This window comes from Schistocerca americana, unplaced genomic scaffold, assembly GCF_021461395.2.
Source record: "Schistocerca americana isolate TAMUIC-IGC-003095 unplaced genomic scaffold, iqSchAmer2.1 HiC_scaffold_24, whole genome shotgun sequence".
Taxonomy (NCBI): Eukaryota; Metazoa; Arthropoda; class Insecta; order Orthoptera; family Acrididae; genus Schistocerca; species Schistocerca americana.
The window spans coordinates 4,044,758-4,063,063 of NW_025725950.1; the positions used below are offsets into that span (position 1 = coordinate 4,044,758).

At 40.0% G+C, this 18,306-nt stretch overlaps 1 protein-coding gene across 1 annotated transcript in view; it reads right to left on the reverse strand.

The window, feature by feature from the left end:
• The window catches only part of LOC124575367 (molybdenum cofactor biosynthesis protein 1-like), a 73,176-nt gene that overhangs the window by 38,666 nt on the left and 16,204 nt on the right, over positions 1–18,306 (reverse strand). Inside the window, exon 4 of the mRNA XM_047131172.1 lies at positions 6,045–6,269. Within this exon, the coding sequence (XP_046987128.1) occupies positions 6,045–6,269 (225 nt within the window). The remainder of the gene's footprint in view (positions 1–6,044; positions 6,270–18,306) is intronic.

Here is an 18,306-nt window from a genome sequence, read left to right on the forward strand (position 1 = left end):
ATTTACGGCTGAAATCATCGATGCAGTAACCGTTTTATGATCACTGATTCCCTGTTCTGCGTTAACTGTTTCAAATAGTTCAGGTCTGTTTGTCACTAGAAGGTCTAATATGTTATCGCCACGAGTCGGTTCTCTGTTTAACTGCTCAAGGTAGTTTTCAGATAAAGCTCTTAAAAAATTTCACTGGATTCTTTGTCCCTGCCACCCGTTATGAAAGTTTGAGTCTCCCAGTCTATATCTGGCAAATTAAAATCTCCACCCAGAACTATAACATGTTGGGCAAATCTACTCGAAATATTTTCCAAATTATCCTTCAGGTGCTCAGCCACAACAGCTGCTGAGCCAGGGGGCCTATAGAGACATCCCATTACCATGTCTGAGCCTGCTTTAACCGTGACCTTCACCCAAATTATTTCACATTTCGGATCTCCGTCAATTTCCTTCGATACTATTGCACTTCTTATTGCTTTAAACATGCCTCCCCCTTCACTGTCCAGCCTGTCTCTGCGGTATACACTCCAATCTGAGTTTAGAATTTCATTACTGTTTACATCTGGTTTCAGCCAACTTTCTGTCCCTAGTACTATGTGGGCATTGTGACCGCTTATTAATGAGAGCAGTTCTGGGACCTTTCTATAGACGCTCCTGCAGTTTACTATTAGCACATTAATATTGTTATTCCCTGTTGCATTTTGTCTACTCTTACCTTGCCGCATCTCAGGAGGTGTCTTGTCGGGCCTAGGGAGGGAATTCTCTAACCTAAAAAACCCACATGTGCACTCCACATATACTCCGCTACCCTTGTAGCCACTTCCTGCATGTAGTGCATGCGTGACCTATTCAGGGGGACCCTACATTTCTCCACCCGATAGCGGAGGTCGAGAAATTTGCACCCCAGATCTCCGTAGAATCGTCTGAGTCCCTGGTTTAAGCCTTCCACTCGGCTCCAAACCAGAGGATCACTATCGGTTCTGGGAACGATACTACAAATAGCTAGCTCAGATTCCACCCCGCGAGGCTTTCCGCCTTCACCAACTCCGCTAACCGCCTGAACGAACTGAGGATGACCTCTGAACCCAGACGGCAGGAGTCATTGGTGCCGACATGAGCAACAATTTGCAGTCGGGTGCACCCAGTGCTCTCTATCACTGCCGGCGCGGTCTCCTCCACATCTCGGATGAGACCCCCGGCAAGCAGACAGAGTGAACACTGACCTTCTTCCCCGACCTTTCCGCCATTTCCCTAAGCGGCTCCATCACCCGCCTAACGTTGGAGCTCCCAATAACTAATAAACCCCTCCCCCCATGTGCCTGCTCGGACCTTGCTGAAGGAGTGGCCACATGTCCACTCACAGGCAGAACGGGCGATGCCACACGGCCAGCCTCCACACTGACCCTCCACCTTGTGCTCCGCGAATGCCGCTGAACCCGCCACTCCCCTTGGGAAGAGGGTGGCACAACCGCGCCCGGTATCCGCAAAGATGTGTCGACAGCAGGGTCAGTGGGTGAAGCATGTAACACCTGGGGTGTACCATGCAACGCACCAGACTCACCACTGCCTGAAGACGGCTAACCGCGGCCATCAACACGTTCAGCTGTTTGCGAACAGTGGCCAGCTCCTCCTGTGTCCATACACAGCAGTCTCACATCCTATCCATCTTAAGAAATCAATTTACTGTAGAGAGTTAATCAACTTATAACTAGACTGCTAATTCACTAAAGGCGGCTGATAGTTGACTAAACTGTGGTTACTAGACACTTCCTGTAGAAAACAATGAAAATAGCACTACCTGTCTCTGGACTGTATTGAAAACAAACACTAGCACTACTGGTACTATGGCTGACTAAACGGACTTTCTCTGACTGTATTCAAAACAAACACAAAATCTATGGAACACTATTACTAGCACTCGACAATTAAAGCTTCCTAAAAGCAAAAACACACGGAAGAAGAAGTTACAAGTAAGAAAAATAGGGTTAATACTTAAATCAGCATAGTTCGCTGCACAGCAGACGTGACGCAGACAGCAGTTACGACGACACTGACGCTATAAGATTATTGAACGACTCATTGGGATTTTGAGTCTGACAATGCAGACACTTCTTCAGTAATTCAGGATTGCCAGGTCTCTGTAAACAGGTTTTATGATATAAACAACTGCTGCTGGGATATAATGTTTATGGCTGTATGACCTGTTTGAGTACTGGGCATTGCGGTAATTGCACCATGAACCAGATCCAGGAGGGCATGACCAACACATTCCAGTTCTGTGATAAGCTTCTCACCATAAGGCTGAGTGGCTACTACACTGTTATATGCATTTGAGTCTGCACAACCTAAGAACTTAGTGTAACACACTCCCCTTTAGTTTACAGATCGATTATAAATTTCAACAGCTGCACAGGCCTCCGTACGACTAGTTGTCCTTCATAATTTCTGTCACAGATATGCCCTTCTTCATTCCCTGATTTATACTTATAAGAATGTTTGGTTAAAATCTGGAAATCTATTAGCTTTCCAGTATCCACCACTGGTCACTGTAGCAACAGAATTCTTAGAACTTCAGCTGCGCTTCTACCAAGTGCCCCAAAAGCTACTGATATGTCAATCATACCATCGTTTATTTCAGCAGCTTCATTTGCAGCACCCTTAATTGACTCACATGCAGTGGATTTCACAGCAGCTCCAATAAATCCTGCATACTTGTCCATTTTACAAAGTGGGCGTGGCATATACATCACGACACACATTGTTTCTGCTGCAGTGTGTCCTTTGCCAATAGCTCTCAATCCATAAAACCACCTAACATTTATTTCAAAATAATTATCTTTACACTTATCAGAACTCCAAAATGAATGAGTATATTTACAACTGGCAGAATTAATGATAAGTTTCCTGGCTAGTCCATTTGATACCTCAATGTCTTCATGTAAACTAACTGGCCCTCCACATACATACAGCACACACATTCACATAACACCCCTGTTACGATGTGTAGATGTATCAGAATATAACCTAACCTACCATTTACATGAGTTTTGTTTTGAGATAACTGTGTTATCACTATGTTTTATTTTAATCTTCGAAGCACTAATGGGTGTTTCTCTAGATACTCATGAGTTTGCGAGTATTTCATTGTCTGTAACTTCACACACCACATGCTGAACACAATGTTTCTCTTTATTCAAAAATTTATTACCATGAAACCCACATTTCTTAAAAACACTTCATTTTGGAGTCATACTTTTTGAGAGATTTACCAGTCTATTCGTCACTATTCCTCAGAAAAATGTTAGCACTTCGATGTACAAAGCATGTTTATACTATGAAAAGATACGATACTATTTTTGACAGTGCTACCAATACAAACACATAATTTAACCTTTATAACACAGCAATCCACAGCTTTCTACAGGGTGGTCCATTGATAGTGACCGGGCCAAATATCTCACATAATAAGCATCAAATGAAAAAACTACAAAGAACGAAATTCGTCTAGCTTGAAGGGAGAAACCAGATGGCGCTATGGTTGGCCTGGTAGATGGCACTGCCATGGGTCAAACTCATATCAACTGCATTTTTTTAAAATAGGAACCCCCATTTTTATTACATATTCATGTAGTACATAAAGAAATATGAATGTTTTAGCTGGACCACTTTTTTCGCTTTGTGATAGATGGGGCTGTAATAGTCAAAAATGGTTCAAATGGCTCTGAGCACTATGGGACTTAACTTCTGAGGTCATCAGTCCCCTAGAACTTAGAACTACTTAAATCTAACTAACCTAAGGACATCACACACATCCATGCCCGAGGCAGGATCGAACCTGCGACCGTAGCGGTCGCGCGTTTCCAGACTGTAGCGCCTAGCACTGCTCGGCCACTCCAGCCAGCTGCTGTAATAGTCACAAACATATAAGTATGTGGTATCACATAACATTCCGCCAGTGCGGACGGTATTTGCTTCGTGATACATTACCTGTGTTAAAATGGACCATTTACCAATTGCGGAAAAGGTCGATATCGTGTTGATGTATGGCTATTGTGATCAAAATGCCCAAGGGGCGTGTGCTATGTATGCTGCTTGGTATCCTGGACGATATCATTGAAGTGTCCAGACCATTCGCCGGATAGTTACATTATTTAAGGAAACAGGAAGTGTCCAGCCACATGTGAAACATCAACCACGACCTGCAACAAATGATGATGCCCTAGTAGGTGTTTTAGCTGCTGGGGCAGCTAATCCACACATCAGTAGCAGACAAAAAGCGTGAGAATTGGGAATCTCAAAAACGTCGGTGTTTAGAATGCTACATCAACATCGATTGCACCCGTACCATATTTCTATGCACCAGGAATTGCATGGCGATGACTTTAAACGTCATGTACAGTTCTGCCACTGGGCACAAGAGAAATTACAGGACGATGAAAGATTTTTTGCATGCATTCTATTTAGCGATGAGGCATCATTCACCAACAGCGGTAACCTAAACCGCCATAATATGCACTATTGGGCAACGGAAAATCTATGATGGCAGCAACAAGTGGAACAGCAGCGACCTAGGCAGGTTAATGTATGGTGTGGCATTAAGGGAGGAAGGATAATTGGCCCCCATTTTATCGATGGCAATCTAAATGGTGCAATGTATGCTGATTTCCTGCATAATGTTCTACCAATGTTACTACTAGATGTTTCACTGCATGACAGAATGGCGATGTACTTCCAACATGATGGATGTCCGGCAAATAGTTTGCGTGCGGTTGAAGCAGTATTGAATAGCATATTTCATGACAGGTGGATTGGTTGTCAAAGCACCATACCATGGCCCGCACGTTCACCGGATCCGACGTCCCCGGATTTCTTTCTGTGGGGAAAGTTGAAGGATATTTGCTATCGTGATCCACCGACAATGCCTGACAACATGCGTCAGTGCATTGTCAATGCATGTGCGAACATTACGGAAGGCGAACTACTCACTGTTGAGAGGAATGTCGTTACACGTATTGCCAAAGGCATTGAGGTTGACAGACATCATTTTGAGCATTTATTGCATTAATGTGGTATTCACAGGTAATCACGCCGTAACAGCATGCGTTCTCAGAAATGATAAGTTCACAAAGGTACATGTATCACATATGGAACAACCAAAATAAAATGTTCAAATGTACCTACGTTCTGTATTTTAATTTAAAAAACCTTCCTGTTACCAACTGTTCGTCTAAAATTATGAGACATATGTTTGTGACTATTACAGCGCCATCTATCACAAAGCGAAAAAAGTGGTCCAACTAAAACATTCACATTTCTTTACGTATTACATGAATATGCAATAAAAAATGGGGTTCCTATTTAAAAAAACACAGTTGATATCAGTTTGAGCTATGGCAGCGCCTTATAGCAGGCCAACCATTGCGCCAGCTGGTTTCCCCCTTCGAGCTAGACAAATTTCGTTCTTTGTAGTTTTTTCGTTTGACACTTATTTCGTGAGATATATGGCCCGGTCACGATCAATGGACTACCCTGTATATAAAAAATTACAGATTTTATTAGGTCTTGAAGTAATGCGTGTAAAAATTTTAACATTTTCAACTAGTGTAGATTATATTTTAGAAAATAAAATAAAATACTTCCCACGCAAGTTTATAAGTAATATACATATCATTTTATTTGGAAAATTGCAAATTTTATAATCAGGTAAAAACCCGAAAAAGTGAAAAAGAATGTTTTCCGCTTCTAACTCCCCTTAAAGTTATGGAAATGTGCAAGCTTTCGGAGCCAGTGGCTTCTTCTTCTGGCAGAAACAATAAGGGGATGGAAAAGGGAAGAAAGAAAAGGATTGTCAAGGTTTAGGAAATGGGAAGAGTTGTAGAAAAGCTGCAGAGAAACCCAGGCCAGGACAGACTTACTGAATGGGATGAGAAATATGTAACTAAACCAGTCCATCTCTCATACCACCAGCAGATGTGAAGTATTATTGTGATTGGTAGTAAGTCATAAACATTAAATTATTTTCAATGTATGTTCATATGTAATACTGCACGTACCTTTGAGGTATCATTGGGCCCATTGGGCAGAGGATCAAAATTAGGCCACTGCTTTCTAATTATTTGGACCATTTCACTAAATGAGACCATCTTCCCATCATTCCATTTGTTGCCGCTGAAAGGCATGTACTCGATAAATCTTACATCAACATTTTTCTCTTTTGTTAACTCCACAAAACTGCACACTTCATCTTCATTAAAACCTCGCATTACAACACAATTTATCTGTTGAAGAAAGACACCATTAAAAACTTGGTATCAGATAAAGCATGGTTTAAACAGAGTTTGAAAGACTTTTTGATAGGTAACTCATCCTACTCAATAGATGAATATCTTAACAGTGGCTGTTAGGCCAGCTTAAATAAGAATGTCTGTTAGATTTCAGTTCTGAGAGCACTTTGTCATAACAGTCAAGATTATGTACTTTTTGTTTGATAAATTTATTAATAGTGCATAACAATGTTTCAGTCTGACAGCGTATCAATTCTGAAAATATTAGCTGTTCCAGTTTGTATTGTATTCACCTAGTTTGACAATCTCCTGACAAATGATCAGGGTATTCAAATGTTTTATATTTTTTATGTTATACTTTCTGGCATGTTACTCACCCATGAGAATCGTCTCATGTTTTGGGTCTTGGAACAAAAGCTGAATCTAATCTAATCTAACCTACAAAATAATGGTTCTACAAGTCTGTTGTTATTTTTGTATACCTCACTGATTCTGTTAAATTAATCTTTTTCTCTCTTTTTAGAGAATGTCTGAATTTATCTTAGCATGCCAAGCTGTTAACCTTCTTAACAATTTATGAAAATTAAACTACATACATCTCCAATCTTTTTCCCCACTCCAACGCACACATCTTTTGCTGAAAGTATTATTTTAACAATTACATGAAACTGTGCTGCCATTTGTGAAACAAAGTTGAAAGTGTTCTCAAGATAAAAGGTCTTCACAAAAGGAGCATTTAGTATCTCTGCAGGTGGTAATACTGACAGCCATCATATAAACAAGCCCAAATGGTAGAACATCCTGCTTTACACATACACGCAATGGCAGAAAAAAGGAAAAGAGCACACCTTTCATTCAAGCATTGAATATATAAACTGATGAGACAAAACACTATGACCTCCTGTTTGATAATGTGTTTGTCCACTGTTGGAACACAATACAGCAGTGATTTTGTGTGGGACAAGTTCAACAAATTTCAGGTATGTTCCCAGCATTATGTGAGGTATGTTCCCAGCATTATGCAGCACCGCATGTCTAAGCACAGGTCATGTAATTCCCATAAATTGGAGATCAGTGGTTTCTGGGTGCAGAACTGGTATCTGATAGCATCGCAGATGTATTCCATCAGATTCAGAAGGGGTGAATTTGATTCTGGCCTCGTGACACTGAAAGTCATATTGTTGAAACATGTCACCTTCATTAGGGACAGGGTGCGGACAGTGCACAATAACGTTCACACAGAACAAAGCTGTTATGGAGCCTTCAGTTACTACCACAGGACCCATAGAAGACCAGGTGAATGTCCTCCATAGCATAATATTGCTCCCACTGGCCTAAGTCTGTAGCAAAGTGCACCTTGCAAGCACCAATTCACTCTGTTGACAGTGTATGTGCACAAAACCGTCAAGTAGGTGTAATGCGAAACTCGAATGATTCAACCAGATGACACATTTCTATTGATTCACTGCCCAATCTCAATGCTCCTGAGCCACAGAAATTGTAATTCAACTGTGTTGTCAACATGGGAACATACAGGGGTTGTCTGCAGCAGAGCCCTATGTTTAACAATGTGCAATGAATGGTGTGCTCTGAAATACTCGTGCTTCCACCAGCACTGTGTCATCAGACATGCCACAGAAATTAGCTTCCTCAGCCGAATGTCATCTTTTTCAAAGGAACCATCCCAGCATTTGTCTTAAATCATTTAGGGAAATCAAGGAAAACCCAAATTTTGATGGCCCGATGGGATTCGGGTCCGTTGTCCTCTGGAAGTCAAGTCCACTGTCTGACCACTGTGGTGGCATGACCTAGTCTTAATTAAGCCAGAAAATCCTGGGAAATGCTGACATACTTATTGATTTAAGATATAACAATTTAAAACAATCCTCTCATGAATTTCACTACAATTTTCCGCTCTTTTGAAAAAAAATTTCTTTTGACTGTTTTGATGTTGTTTAGTATGTTTAAATAATGATGGCAGTCTCTATAAAAGGGCAGTTTGACTTTTAAGTTTAGTTATACTGTTTTAAACTACATCCTTCATCTATTTGTCCACCCAGAAGTGCTATAGGATATAACTTGAAGACTATGGTGAGGTGGCGGGGGACAGTCATGTGTTGAGAAGGAGGTGCTGCCAGAAATGAAGTGTGTGAGGTGACGTTATTGACACTGCATACAGGGAGAATAAAAATACTCTATTCCATATTCATTTACAATCTACGTCTGGCCCCCATATGGTTTTACTTTTCTCCAATAAGAAAAAAGAAATTGTCAGTAACTGTCTTTATAAGGTCTTAAAAGGAAACAAACAATAGAAATCTAGGCTGGAGTAATGACCATATTATAAAAAAGATACATTGCTATTCACTGTATACAGGAGATGTTAGGTCACAGACAAGCACAACAAAAAGACTACTAAACACGTAAGCTTTCCATCAGAAAGTCTTCTTCCAAAGTGGACAAAAAAAACACACACACACACACACACACACACACACACACACACACACACCCGACCGTTGTTTCTCCCATGATGCACAGTTGCTCCCAGTCTGGCCCTAGCAGCCGGAGACAGTGGTCATGTATGTGTGATCTGCATTTGCGCACATGTGTGTGCGTGTGCGTGTGTGTGTGTGTGTGTGTGTGTGTGTGTGTGTGTGTGAGGGAAAGGGGGGGGGGGGGTTTGCACCAAAAGCTTACGTGTTTAATAATAGGTGGTGTTCCTTTTCCCCCCCACCCCCCACCCCCCCCCCCCCCCTGTCAGCAACACATCTACACTATACAGTGAGTGCCAATCTATCCTTTTCATAATACTGTCGTTACCACCTTGCCAAGAGGCATATTGTGGAGTAATCTGAAGGGCTCTACTAATTTGTACAAGAGGAAGGAGAGCACAATCTCAATGTAAGTTTTTAGAAAACTGGTATGTGCATTACTTCTCCAAACCTTTCAGAAAGGATACGGTATGCACTTCATTCAGCAAGATGAGTAATAAACAATATTAGCAATACTGCATCAAACTTGTTCACTTTCATCTTTGGATTAAACATTCGATTTCAGAGAGTACAGAATTTGGCAGAATCAAATTTTGGGGATATGTGGAACTGGGACAATGGCATATTTGTTACCCATTCAACAAACTAAGCACTGCTGATTGCTACTTTTATTGTGTCTGCTGCTGCAATGCATATATGAAACTATAAGTGCAGCATCTATGATGGAATAAAATGTTATACAAATGAAACATACAGGTACAGTGAAATAGAGTAGTATGGCTCATCATTTCGGTCTCACAGATTAGCAGGTGTTGACTTGAAATATAATACTTAAGAAGTTGAATCCAAAGGAGAGGATGTACCGTATTTACTCAAATCTAAGCCGCACTTTTTTTCTGGTTTTTGTAATCCAAAAAACCGCATGCGGCTTGGAATCGCGTGCAAAGCAAGTGGAAGTTCTGAAAAATGTCAGTAGGTGCTGAAACAACTAATTTCTGCCGTGGAATATATGTAGCGCTACACAGGCATGCTTCGTAGGCACAAAGATAAATACTGGCGCCAAAACCTCTGCGTCAGTAAATAAATTAAAAAAAAAAAGGTGGAAGACAATTTTCATACATTATCCAACGAAGTAAATACAAATTCCGTATTGTTCATCTTCGAATGTAGCAGAACTTCAATGTATTACGAAAATCCGACCGGCAAGACTGTTTGGGATGTTTGTCAATATGGCCAACTCAATGTTCTGAATTTTTTCCTACCTGTGAGAAGAGACGGTTGCTAATAGGAACCTGATGAAATGTGAATCACATGCAGTATTCTCTTCATCATAAGAGTAATACGAATATAAACATTTTGCCACGTATTCTTTCGTGTTTGCTGCTATCTTATTTAAATCCTGTCTGCCTAATAAACTACGAAACTAGAGTGAGACAACAGCAAACGCGGAAGAATATACGTATCGTGTCATGTTTATATTCATATTATTCTTATGCCTAATAGTGATACAGTCAGAAATGAAGCACGGCAACTGACTAGATTTTTATATCCAAGATGACTCTAATTTCTGTGCAGAATTTGATGTACTAAAGAAGCGGCCTCAAAGATTTTCAAATGGAGAAAAATTTTCACCTAACTCTCGTTCAGAACATGTTCTATCATACGCAGTCTATTATTTGGTTCTTGTTGATCGTTATCAAAGAAAGCAGCAGTGTAAGGAACAACAAATAGTAGTCTCTTGCCATTGTTTTGCTAATGAGATGATTTCTCTCTCTTCTTTTTTTTTTTTTTTTTTTTTTTAAATTGTAGGCAGCGGTAGCGTGCACAAAAGCAAGCCATGCCACGAGTGATGACAGGCCACAAACACGCACTATCAGAATGCGACAAACAATGCATGACACAGTACAGTAATGCATTTTCAGCTTAGAGTGACATAAACGCCTATAACAAGGAAAACGGCACTTATCAGATCAAAGCAAAATAAGCGATTGATTCAAACCAGATGAAGCACATGAAAAAGGAAGGGTACCAGTATAAATACGGATGGAGCGCCTGACGCATAGCAAAGGCTACCTGGTAAAGCTTAACTGCTAAGCTTACGACTCGAACCAAACTACTGTAGCTGTATCGTCATTCATTCGACCTAAATTGTGTCTCATATTACAATGGACCGACTTTGTTTCGATTTGGAGATGCGGCCTAAAACTTTTCTCTCCCCTTGAACTTCGAGTCTCAAATTTCAGGTGTGGCTTAGATTCGAGAATTTTTTTTTTTTTTCTTTCCTTTATTTCGAGTCTCATTTTTCAGGTTTGAGTGCGGCTTAGATTTGGGTAAATACGGTAGGTGGTATTTCAACTAATTCTGACTATGAAATAAAACAAAGTACAGCAGGGAGCTCTGACAAATCAAAGAGCAGCGATGAAGATTCTGATGAATAGTAAAGTATGAGTTAAAAAATAAGATGCTACTGAGATCGTAAATTTTTGTTGTGTTGATGAATCTGTTAACAAACATATTCAAAAATGCACTGAAACATTGGCACATGTAGTGTTGGGAGGTGATAAACTGTCATTACTGTTAGAGGAGCTACGTATTTCTTGCTGTTCTACTCCTAAATGACACTGTATCTGAAGGTATAGAATGAATCTTCACTGGCTAGAGAAATGGGTAACACAATTTTACAAGTCTCTGCTGTCATGTAATCTCTTCAGGGAAATCATGACTGTACTAAGATTCGGTTTGTGGTTGACAAGGTCAGAGTCATTAAGAAATGCAAGGCAGCTACCATGTCAGTCCTAGAAGAGAGAGACGTAGCAAACTGTCAAAGCATGTACAGTCCCGGTCCATATGTTTGTGGTGATGTACTAACCAAGTAATACTGTGTGTCAGGCAGCGCATTACTCAAGAACCATCATGGAAAAAGGTGGAGTGGTAATTTATGTAAAAAACAACATATTTTACAATGCATTAGATTTAAAGAGCCATTGTATAGAGCAACAAATTGAAGTATGTGGTGTTGAGATTACTGTAAATGACTTCACGGCTGTAGTGTTAGCACTGTATAGATCTCCCTCAGGGAATTTGAATGTATTTCTTAAGCACTTAGATTCTTTATTATCCATACTGTACTCAAAGTCCAAGAACTTGATAATTACTGGTGACTTTAATGTTGATTTCCTAAATGAGAGCAATAGTAAAGCTGATTTAGTACATTTAATGGAGTCTTATAATCTGATGACAATAGTAGATTTCCCAACTAGGGTTGCTGTTAACAGTAAAAGTCTGATAGATAATATATTTATAGATAAGTCTACATGGAATGAGATCACTGTACATCCAATCCTTGGCCTTTCTGATCATGGTGGTCACTTGCTTAGGCTCAATTACATCAGTGTGTGCAACAGTTCCGAGCATTCTTGGAAATCTTTTAGGATAATAAATGAACAGGGCCTTAAAAAATTCAGTGATAGCCTAAAAGAGATAGACTGGAGCCGAGTTGATAGGGAAACAGATGTAAACAAAAAGTACAATTCATTTTTAAATGAATTCATGTCTGTATTTGAGTCCATCTTTCCCAAAAAAAGTAGTTAGAAATAGTCATATAGGCAATGCCAAGAAGTCTTGGATCACTACAGGGATAACAACATCTTGTAGAACAAAAAGGATGTTATACAGTTCTCTCAGGACTTGTAATGATCCAAAGAAATGACAACACTACAAACTTTACTGTAGCATTCTCAAGAAGGTTATAAATAAATCTAAAAGTATGTGCATAAAATCAGAAATTGAAAGCTCAGAAAATAAAATTAAAACTATAAGGAATGTAATAAAGAGGGAAACTGGCAGGACAACAGGGAACATGTCTCAGGTAGAGATTAAAACAGGGGACAGTATCATAAAGAAACCTGAGTTGGTTGCAGAAATACTTAATAACCACTTTTTGAGAGCAGCAGAGAAGACAAGCTGTAATGGTTCTATGGAAGAATCATTGTCCCTCCTACAGAAAGCTATTAGCAACAGAATCCCACAGTTATCCTTATCTCCATTTACTGTAAGCGAAGTCATAAGAGTAATTAGATCATTAAAAAACAAAAATTCTGCTGGTGTGGACAATATTTCTAGTAAAATACTGAAACACTGTTATAAATTTGTTAGTCCCGCCTTATGCAACATATACAATGCATCCCTACAAGATGGGATTGTCCCTGACAGACTTAAGTTGGCTGTAGTGATTCCTCTCTTTAAAAAAGGGGATAAAAGCATTGTTACAAACTATCGCCCAATATCCCTATTAACTACCTTCTCGAAAATTCTAGAAAAACTCATGCACAGGAGGATTGTAGACCATCGCAAATTCCATAGTATCTTAAGCAAAAATCAGTTTGGTTTTCGTGCCGGTCTTTGTACTGAACAGGCAATATTCTCTTTCAGCAACCAAGTTTTGGAAGCCATTAACAAAAAAATGTCTCCAGTGGGTATTTTTTGCGATCTTACGAAAGCCTTTGACTGTGTAAACCACCAAATTCTTTGGAAAAAGGCAGAATACTATGGTTTAGGTGGTACTGTTGGCTTGTGGCTACAATCATATCTACAGGATCAGAAGCAGACTGTAATGCTAAATGGCTCTTCTGGAGAAATTGCCTCGTCTGAATGGGGCATGATAACGTGTGGTGTGCCTCAAGGCTCCGTTTTGGGCCCACTGATTTTCCTCATCTTTATTAATGATCTTCCTCTTTGTTCTGAGACAAACAGCAAATTTACCCTGTTTGCCGATGATACCACAATTCTAATTGACGATTTGACTGATCATGATCTTGAAAAAACTACAACTACTGTTTTTAATGACATCTTAAATTGTTTCTCCTCAAATGGTCTCTCACTCAATGCAGATAAAACTCATTATATGAGGTTCCATACATCACAAAGTAATCCCAATGAAATTGACATAAAATGTAGAGATCAACCAATACAGAAAGTTGAAGAAACAAAATTCCTGGGTGCTTACATAGACAGTAAATGTAATTGGTCAGTTCACATTCTTCATCTATGTAAAAAACTTAGCTCGGCAACATTTTCACTACGGGTAATTTCTTCAGTGGCTGAAGTTGACACTATTAAGGTTGCCTACTTTCGCTACTTCCACTCATTGATGTCATATGCTATCATATTCTGGGGGAACCAACCGCTTGCAAAACAAGTTTTCACCATCCAAAAAAAAAAGCAATCAGAATAACGTGTGGGGTTAATCAAAGACACTCTTGCAGGTATCCTAACAACTGCCTCACAGTATATTTTTTCCTTGCTGACCTTTGTGTGCAAAAATTATTCCATCTACCAAGACAACAGTAAATTCCATGGTTATAACACCAGAAACAAAAACAATCTACATTTAGAAATGAAACGTCTCACTCTGGTACAAAAAGGAGTTTACTACTCCAGCATTAAGCTGTTCAATGCTCTACCACTACATATCAAATGTGTTCATACAGAACTGCCAAAATTTAAACGAGTTCTCAAAGATTACCTGACAGAGAAATCTTATTATACTGTGGATGAATACCTGAAAGAAAATGTATACCATCACTAAACTTATTGTGTCTAGAAGTAGTTCAATTGATTTAATTGTGCATTTGGGAATTAGCTCACTTTTTGTAACAACAGATTGGCTGTACATGTATTTACTCTTGTAGGCCTAATATCTGATTTAACTTTGTGCTCTTGCCTTTAACCTTTATTTGAAACTCCTTTTTCTGTCAAATGGTTGTTATGTTATCTAGCTGATACTGTATCTGTTACCGTATTTATAGTATGTCTTACTTAAACTATGTACAATTTGCCATTGAATTGCCCTTGTATAGTTTAAATTGAAACCTGTACAATTTGACACGTTCCATATCCTTGTGATTGACTCACTAACTGGATCTATGGAACAAGAAATAAATAAATAAATAAATACTGAAGTGTGATCCAAGTCGCACAAATATGGCTTTAATAATAACCTCCGAACAATATGCCTCTAAGGACTCAAAAAGACACAGAACACTGATGTGCACATTACAAACTAGAATCACACAGAGAGTCAGTCAGCACTGTTCCACACTAATATATGTGCGAGTCACCAGCAGATGGCACGGCAGGGACCGCACAGCACGCTTGGCTCCCAGAGACGGCCTCCAGCAGCCAGCCTGCAATGATCAGTCGGTGACCAATTTAAAGACGCATGTACGGCAACACCACTCTCGGTGCACTCACACTGACATGTACTAGTAGCACGATACAGCAGTGATGAGTAGTAGTACCCCTCCTGTCTTGTGCGCCTTTTATCTGGCTCTACAATTTACTTTCCTAGACCCACACAAATGCCTGATCCTCCTAATTCAATTTGCTCTGCAGACTATTTAAAACTTTTGAAGAAAAAGGAGCCACAATTGCACTTTGTGTGCCAGTTACTTTCCAATACATTGGCACCAGCTGATCTTATTTAAGAATACTCAACTTTCGTAGCCATACTTACAGCACATCCTTTGCTTCCTGGCCTAAATCCAAGTTAACTCCCAGCCCCCCCCCCCCCCCCACACACACACACCCCTCTCTCCCCCCCTCGCAAATCAGCTAGTTGTGTGGTGTTATCTCACGTCACACCCTAGTCTATGAGTGCCCAGCTGTCTGGCACCTGACCCCCCTACCTGCACCCCTAGCTAGCCCACAGATGGCTCCCCACTCTCCCACGAGCCACTAAATGCTTCCCTCCAAACCCCTCCCATCTCTCTCCATCTCTCACATTGCCTCAACCCACCCCATCCTACCCCACTCTAAAGCCCCACCTCACTCCAGAACACTCACCATGGGCCAGTAAAGAGCTGGCAGTTGAGCGACCACAGCATAAGGAGACATGCATGCGCATGTGAGAGAGAGTGTGTGTGTGTGTGTGTGTGTGTGTGTGTGTGTGTGTGTGTGTGTGTGTGTGTGGGCGCGCGCACATGTTTTCCCTACAGCTAGAAAAAGAAAGTGCATTCTGGAAGCTCACCAAGTAACGTACCTTTTAGTTTGGAAGGTAGAAGACGAGGTACTGGTGGAAGTAAAGCTGTGAGGACGGGTCGTGAGTCGTGCAAGGATAGCTCAGCACTTGGCCACGAAAGGCAAAGGTCCCAAGTTTGACTCTTGGTCCGGCACACAGTTTTAATCTGCCAGGAAGTTTCATATCAGTGCACACTCCACTGCACGGTGAAAATCTCATTCTACATACCTTTTGTTCGTGTGCCTATCGATGAGACAGTGCTTCTGCCTTTTGGTGAGCCATCTCCTTTATTCCTAAATAATTCGTAATTTTCAACAGAAACTTTCTGTACCTTATTGTTGCATCCTACATTACAATATGCAATTTCCACAATATGTGGTCATCTGTGAATATAATGGGGGTAACAACTGTAGGAGACCAAAAACTGACTGCAGTAAGCAAGTTCAAGTTATTGTACGCTGCAGTAGTTATGCAGAGGTGAAGAGGGTCACACAGGATAGGCTAGCATGGTCACCTCCATGAAACCAATCTTCAGATGGAAGATCACAACAATAAAAACATTTGATTCAGCATACAACAGGCTCCAAACAGCATACACAACCTGTATGCTCAGAAACACAGAAAATCATATTGGTTCCATCAGCAGGAAACTTCAGCCCGTAATTGTTATGGAACACTGCGGCGATTTTGTTCATTAATAAAACCCAAAACTGGGGAGTAATAAGAGAGTATTGTTGTAACTTCTTATCAACCTGGTTACCAAAATACATATTAAGAACACTGGTAAAGTGTTATTTTGAAGGGGTCACTCCAAAGCGCCACGAAAGTATTTGAGCAATGTATAAAATTAGAGAATCAGTGCACAATATTGAAAGCCTATCTACATTATCTATATCTGCATGACTAGTCTGTAATTCACAATTAATTGCTGGCAGAGGGTTCAGAGAACCACCCTCAACCTATTTATCTACCATTCCACTCCCCTACAGCATTTGAGGAAAACCAAACACTTCAATATTTCCGTACAAGCTCTGATTTCTCTTATTTTATTACAATGATCATTTCTCCCTATGTAAGAGGGCTCTAACAAAATATTTTCACATTCGGAGGAGAAAATTGATGATTGAAATTTTAAGAACCTGCTCCAGCAAAATGCTTTTGCTTTAATGACTGCCACCCCAATTCACATGTGATATCTGTGGCATGCACTTTCCTGTTTCCCAATAATACAAAATGAGCTGCCCTTCTTTGAACTTTTAAATGATGTCCTTTGTCAGTCCTATCTGGTAAGGATCTCACACCATGCAGAATACTCCAAAAGAGGACAGACAAGTATAGTTGTAGATAGTCTCTTTAGTAATCCTAATCTTCTAAATGTTTTACTATTAAATCACAGTCCTTTGTTTGCTTTCCCACCGCGTTATCTATGTGAGCATTCCAATTTAAGTTATTTGTAAATGTAATTCCTAAGTATTCAATAGACTTCACAGCCTTTAGACCTGCGTGAATTATCATGTAACCAAAATTTAGTAGATGCCTTCTACTACTCATGCGGATGACATAACAATTTTTATTATTTAAGGTCAGTTACCACTTTTTGCATCATATGGATAGGTAGCCTAAATCATTTTGCAGTTCGTTTTGATCATCTGATCACTTTACAAGACAGTAAATGATATGCAAGACTGTAAATGATAGCATCATCTAAGAGGACTGCTCAGATTCTTTCTTAAATTGTTAATGTAGATCGGCAACAGCAGGTGGTCTATAACACTTCCTTGAGGAATGTCAGATATCACTTTTGTTTTACTTGACGATTTTCCATCAATTACTATAAACTGTGACCTTTCTGACAGGAAACCACACATCCAGTTGCACAACAGAGACAATACACCATAGGCACACAATATGATTAGAAAATACTTGTGAGGAACTGTTTCAAAAAGTCTTCTGGAAATCTACAAATATGGAATCAATTTGAGAGCCCCAGTCGGCAGTACTTATTACTTTGCGTGACTAAAGAGCTAGCTGTGTTTTAAAAGGTCAATATTTCTGAATCTATCTTGGCTATTTATCAATGAATCATTATCTTTGAGATAATTCATAATATTCAAACACAATATATGTTCCAAAATCCTAATGCAAATCAACATTAGTGATATGAGTCTGTTATTTAGCAGATTACTCCTCTTTTCTTTCTTGAGCATTGGTGTGACCTGAGCAACTTTTCAGTCTCTAGGTATGGATCTTTATCAAATGAGTGGCTATATGTTGTTGTTGTGGTCTTCAGTCCTGAGACTGGTTTGATGCAGCTCTCCATGCTACTCTATCCAGTGCAAGCTTCTTCATCTCCCAGTACCTACTGCAACCTACATCCTTCTGAATCTGCTTAGTGTATTCATCTCTTGGTCTCCCCCTACTATTTTTACCCTCCACGCTGCCCTCCAATACTAAATTGGTGATCCCTTGATGCCTCAGAACATGTCCTACCAACCGATCCCTTCTTCTGGTCAAGTTG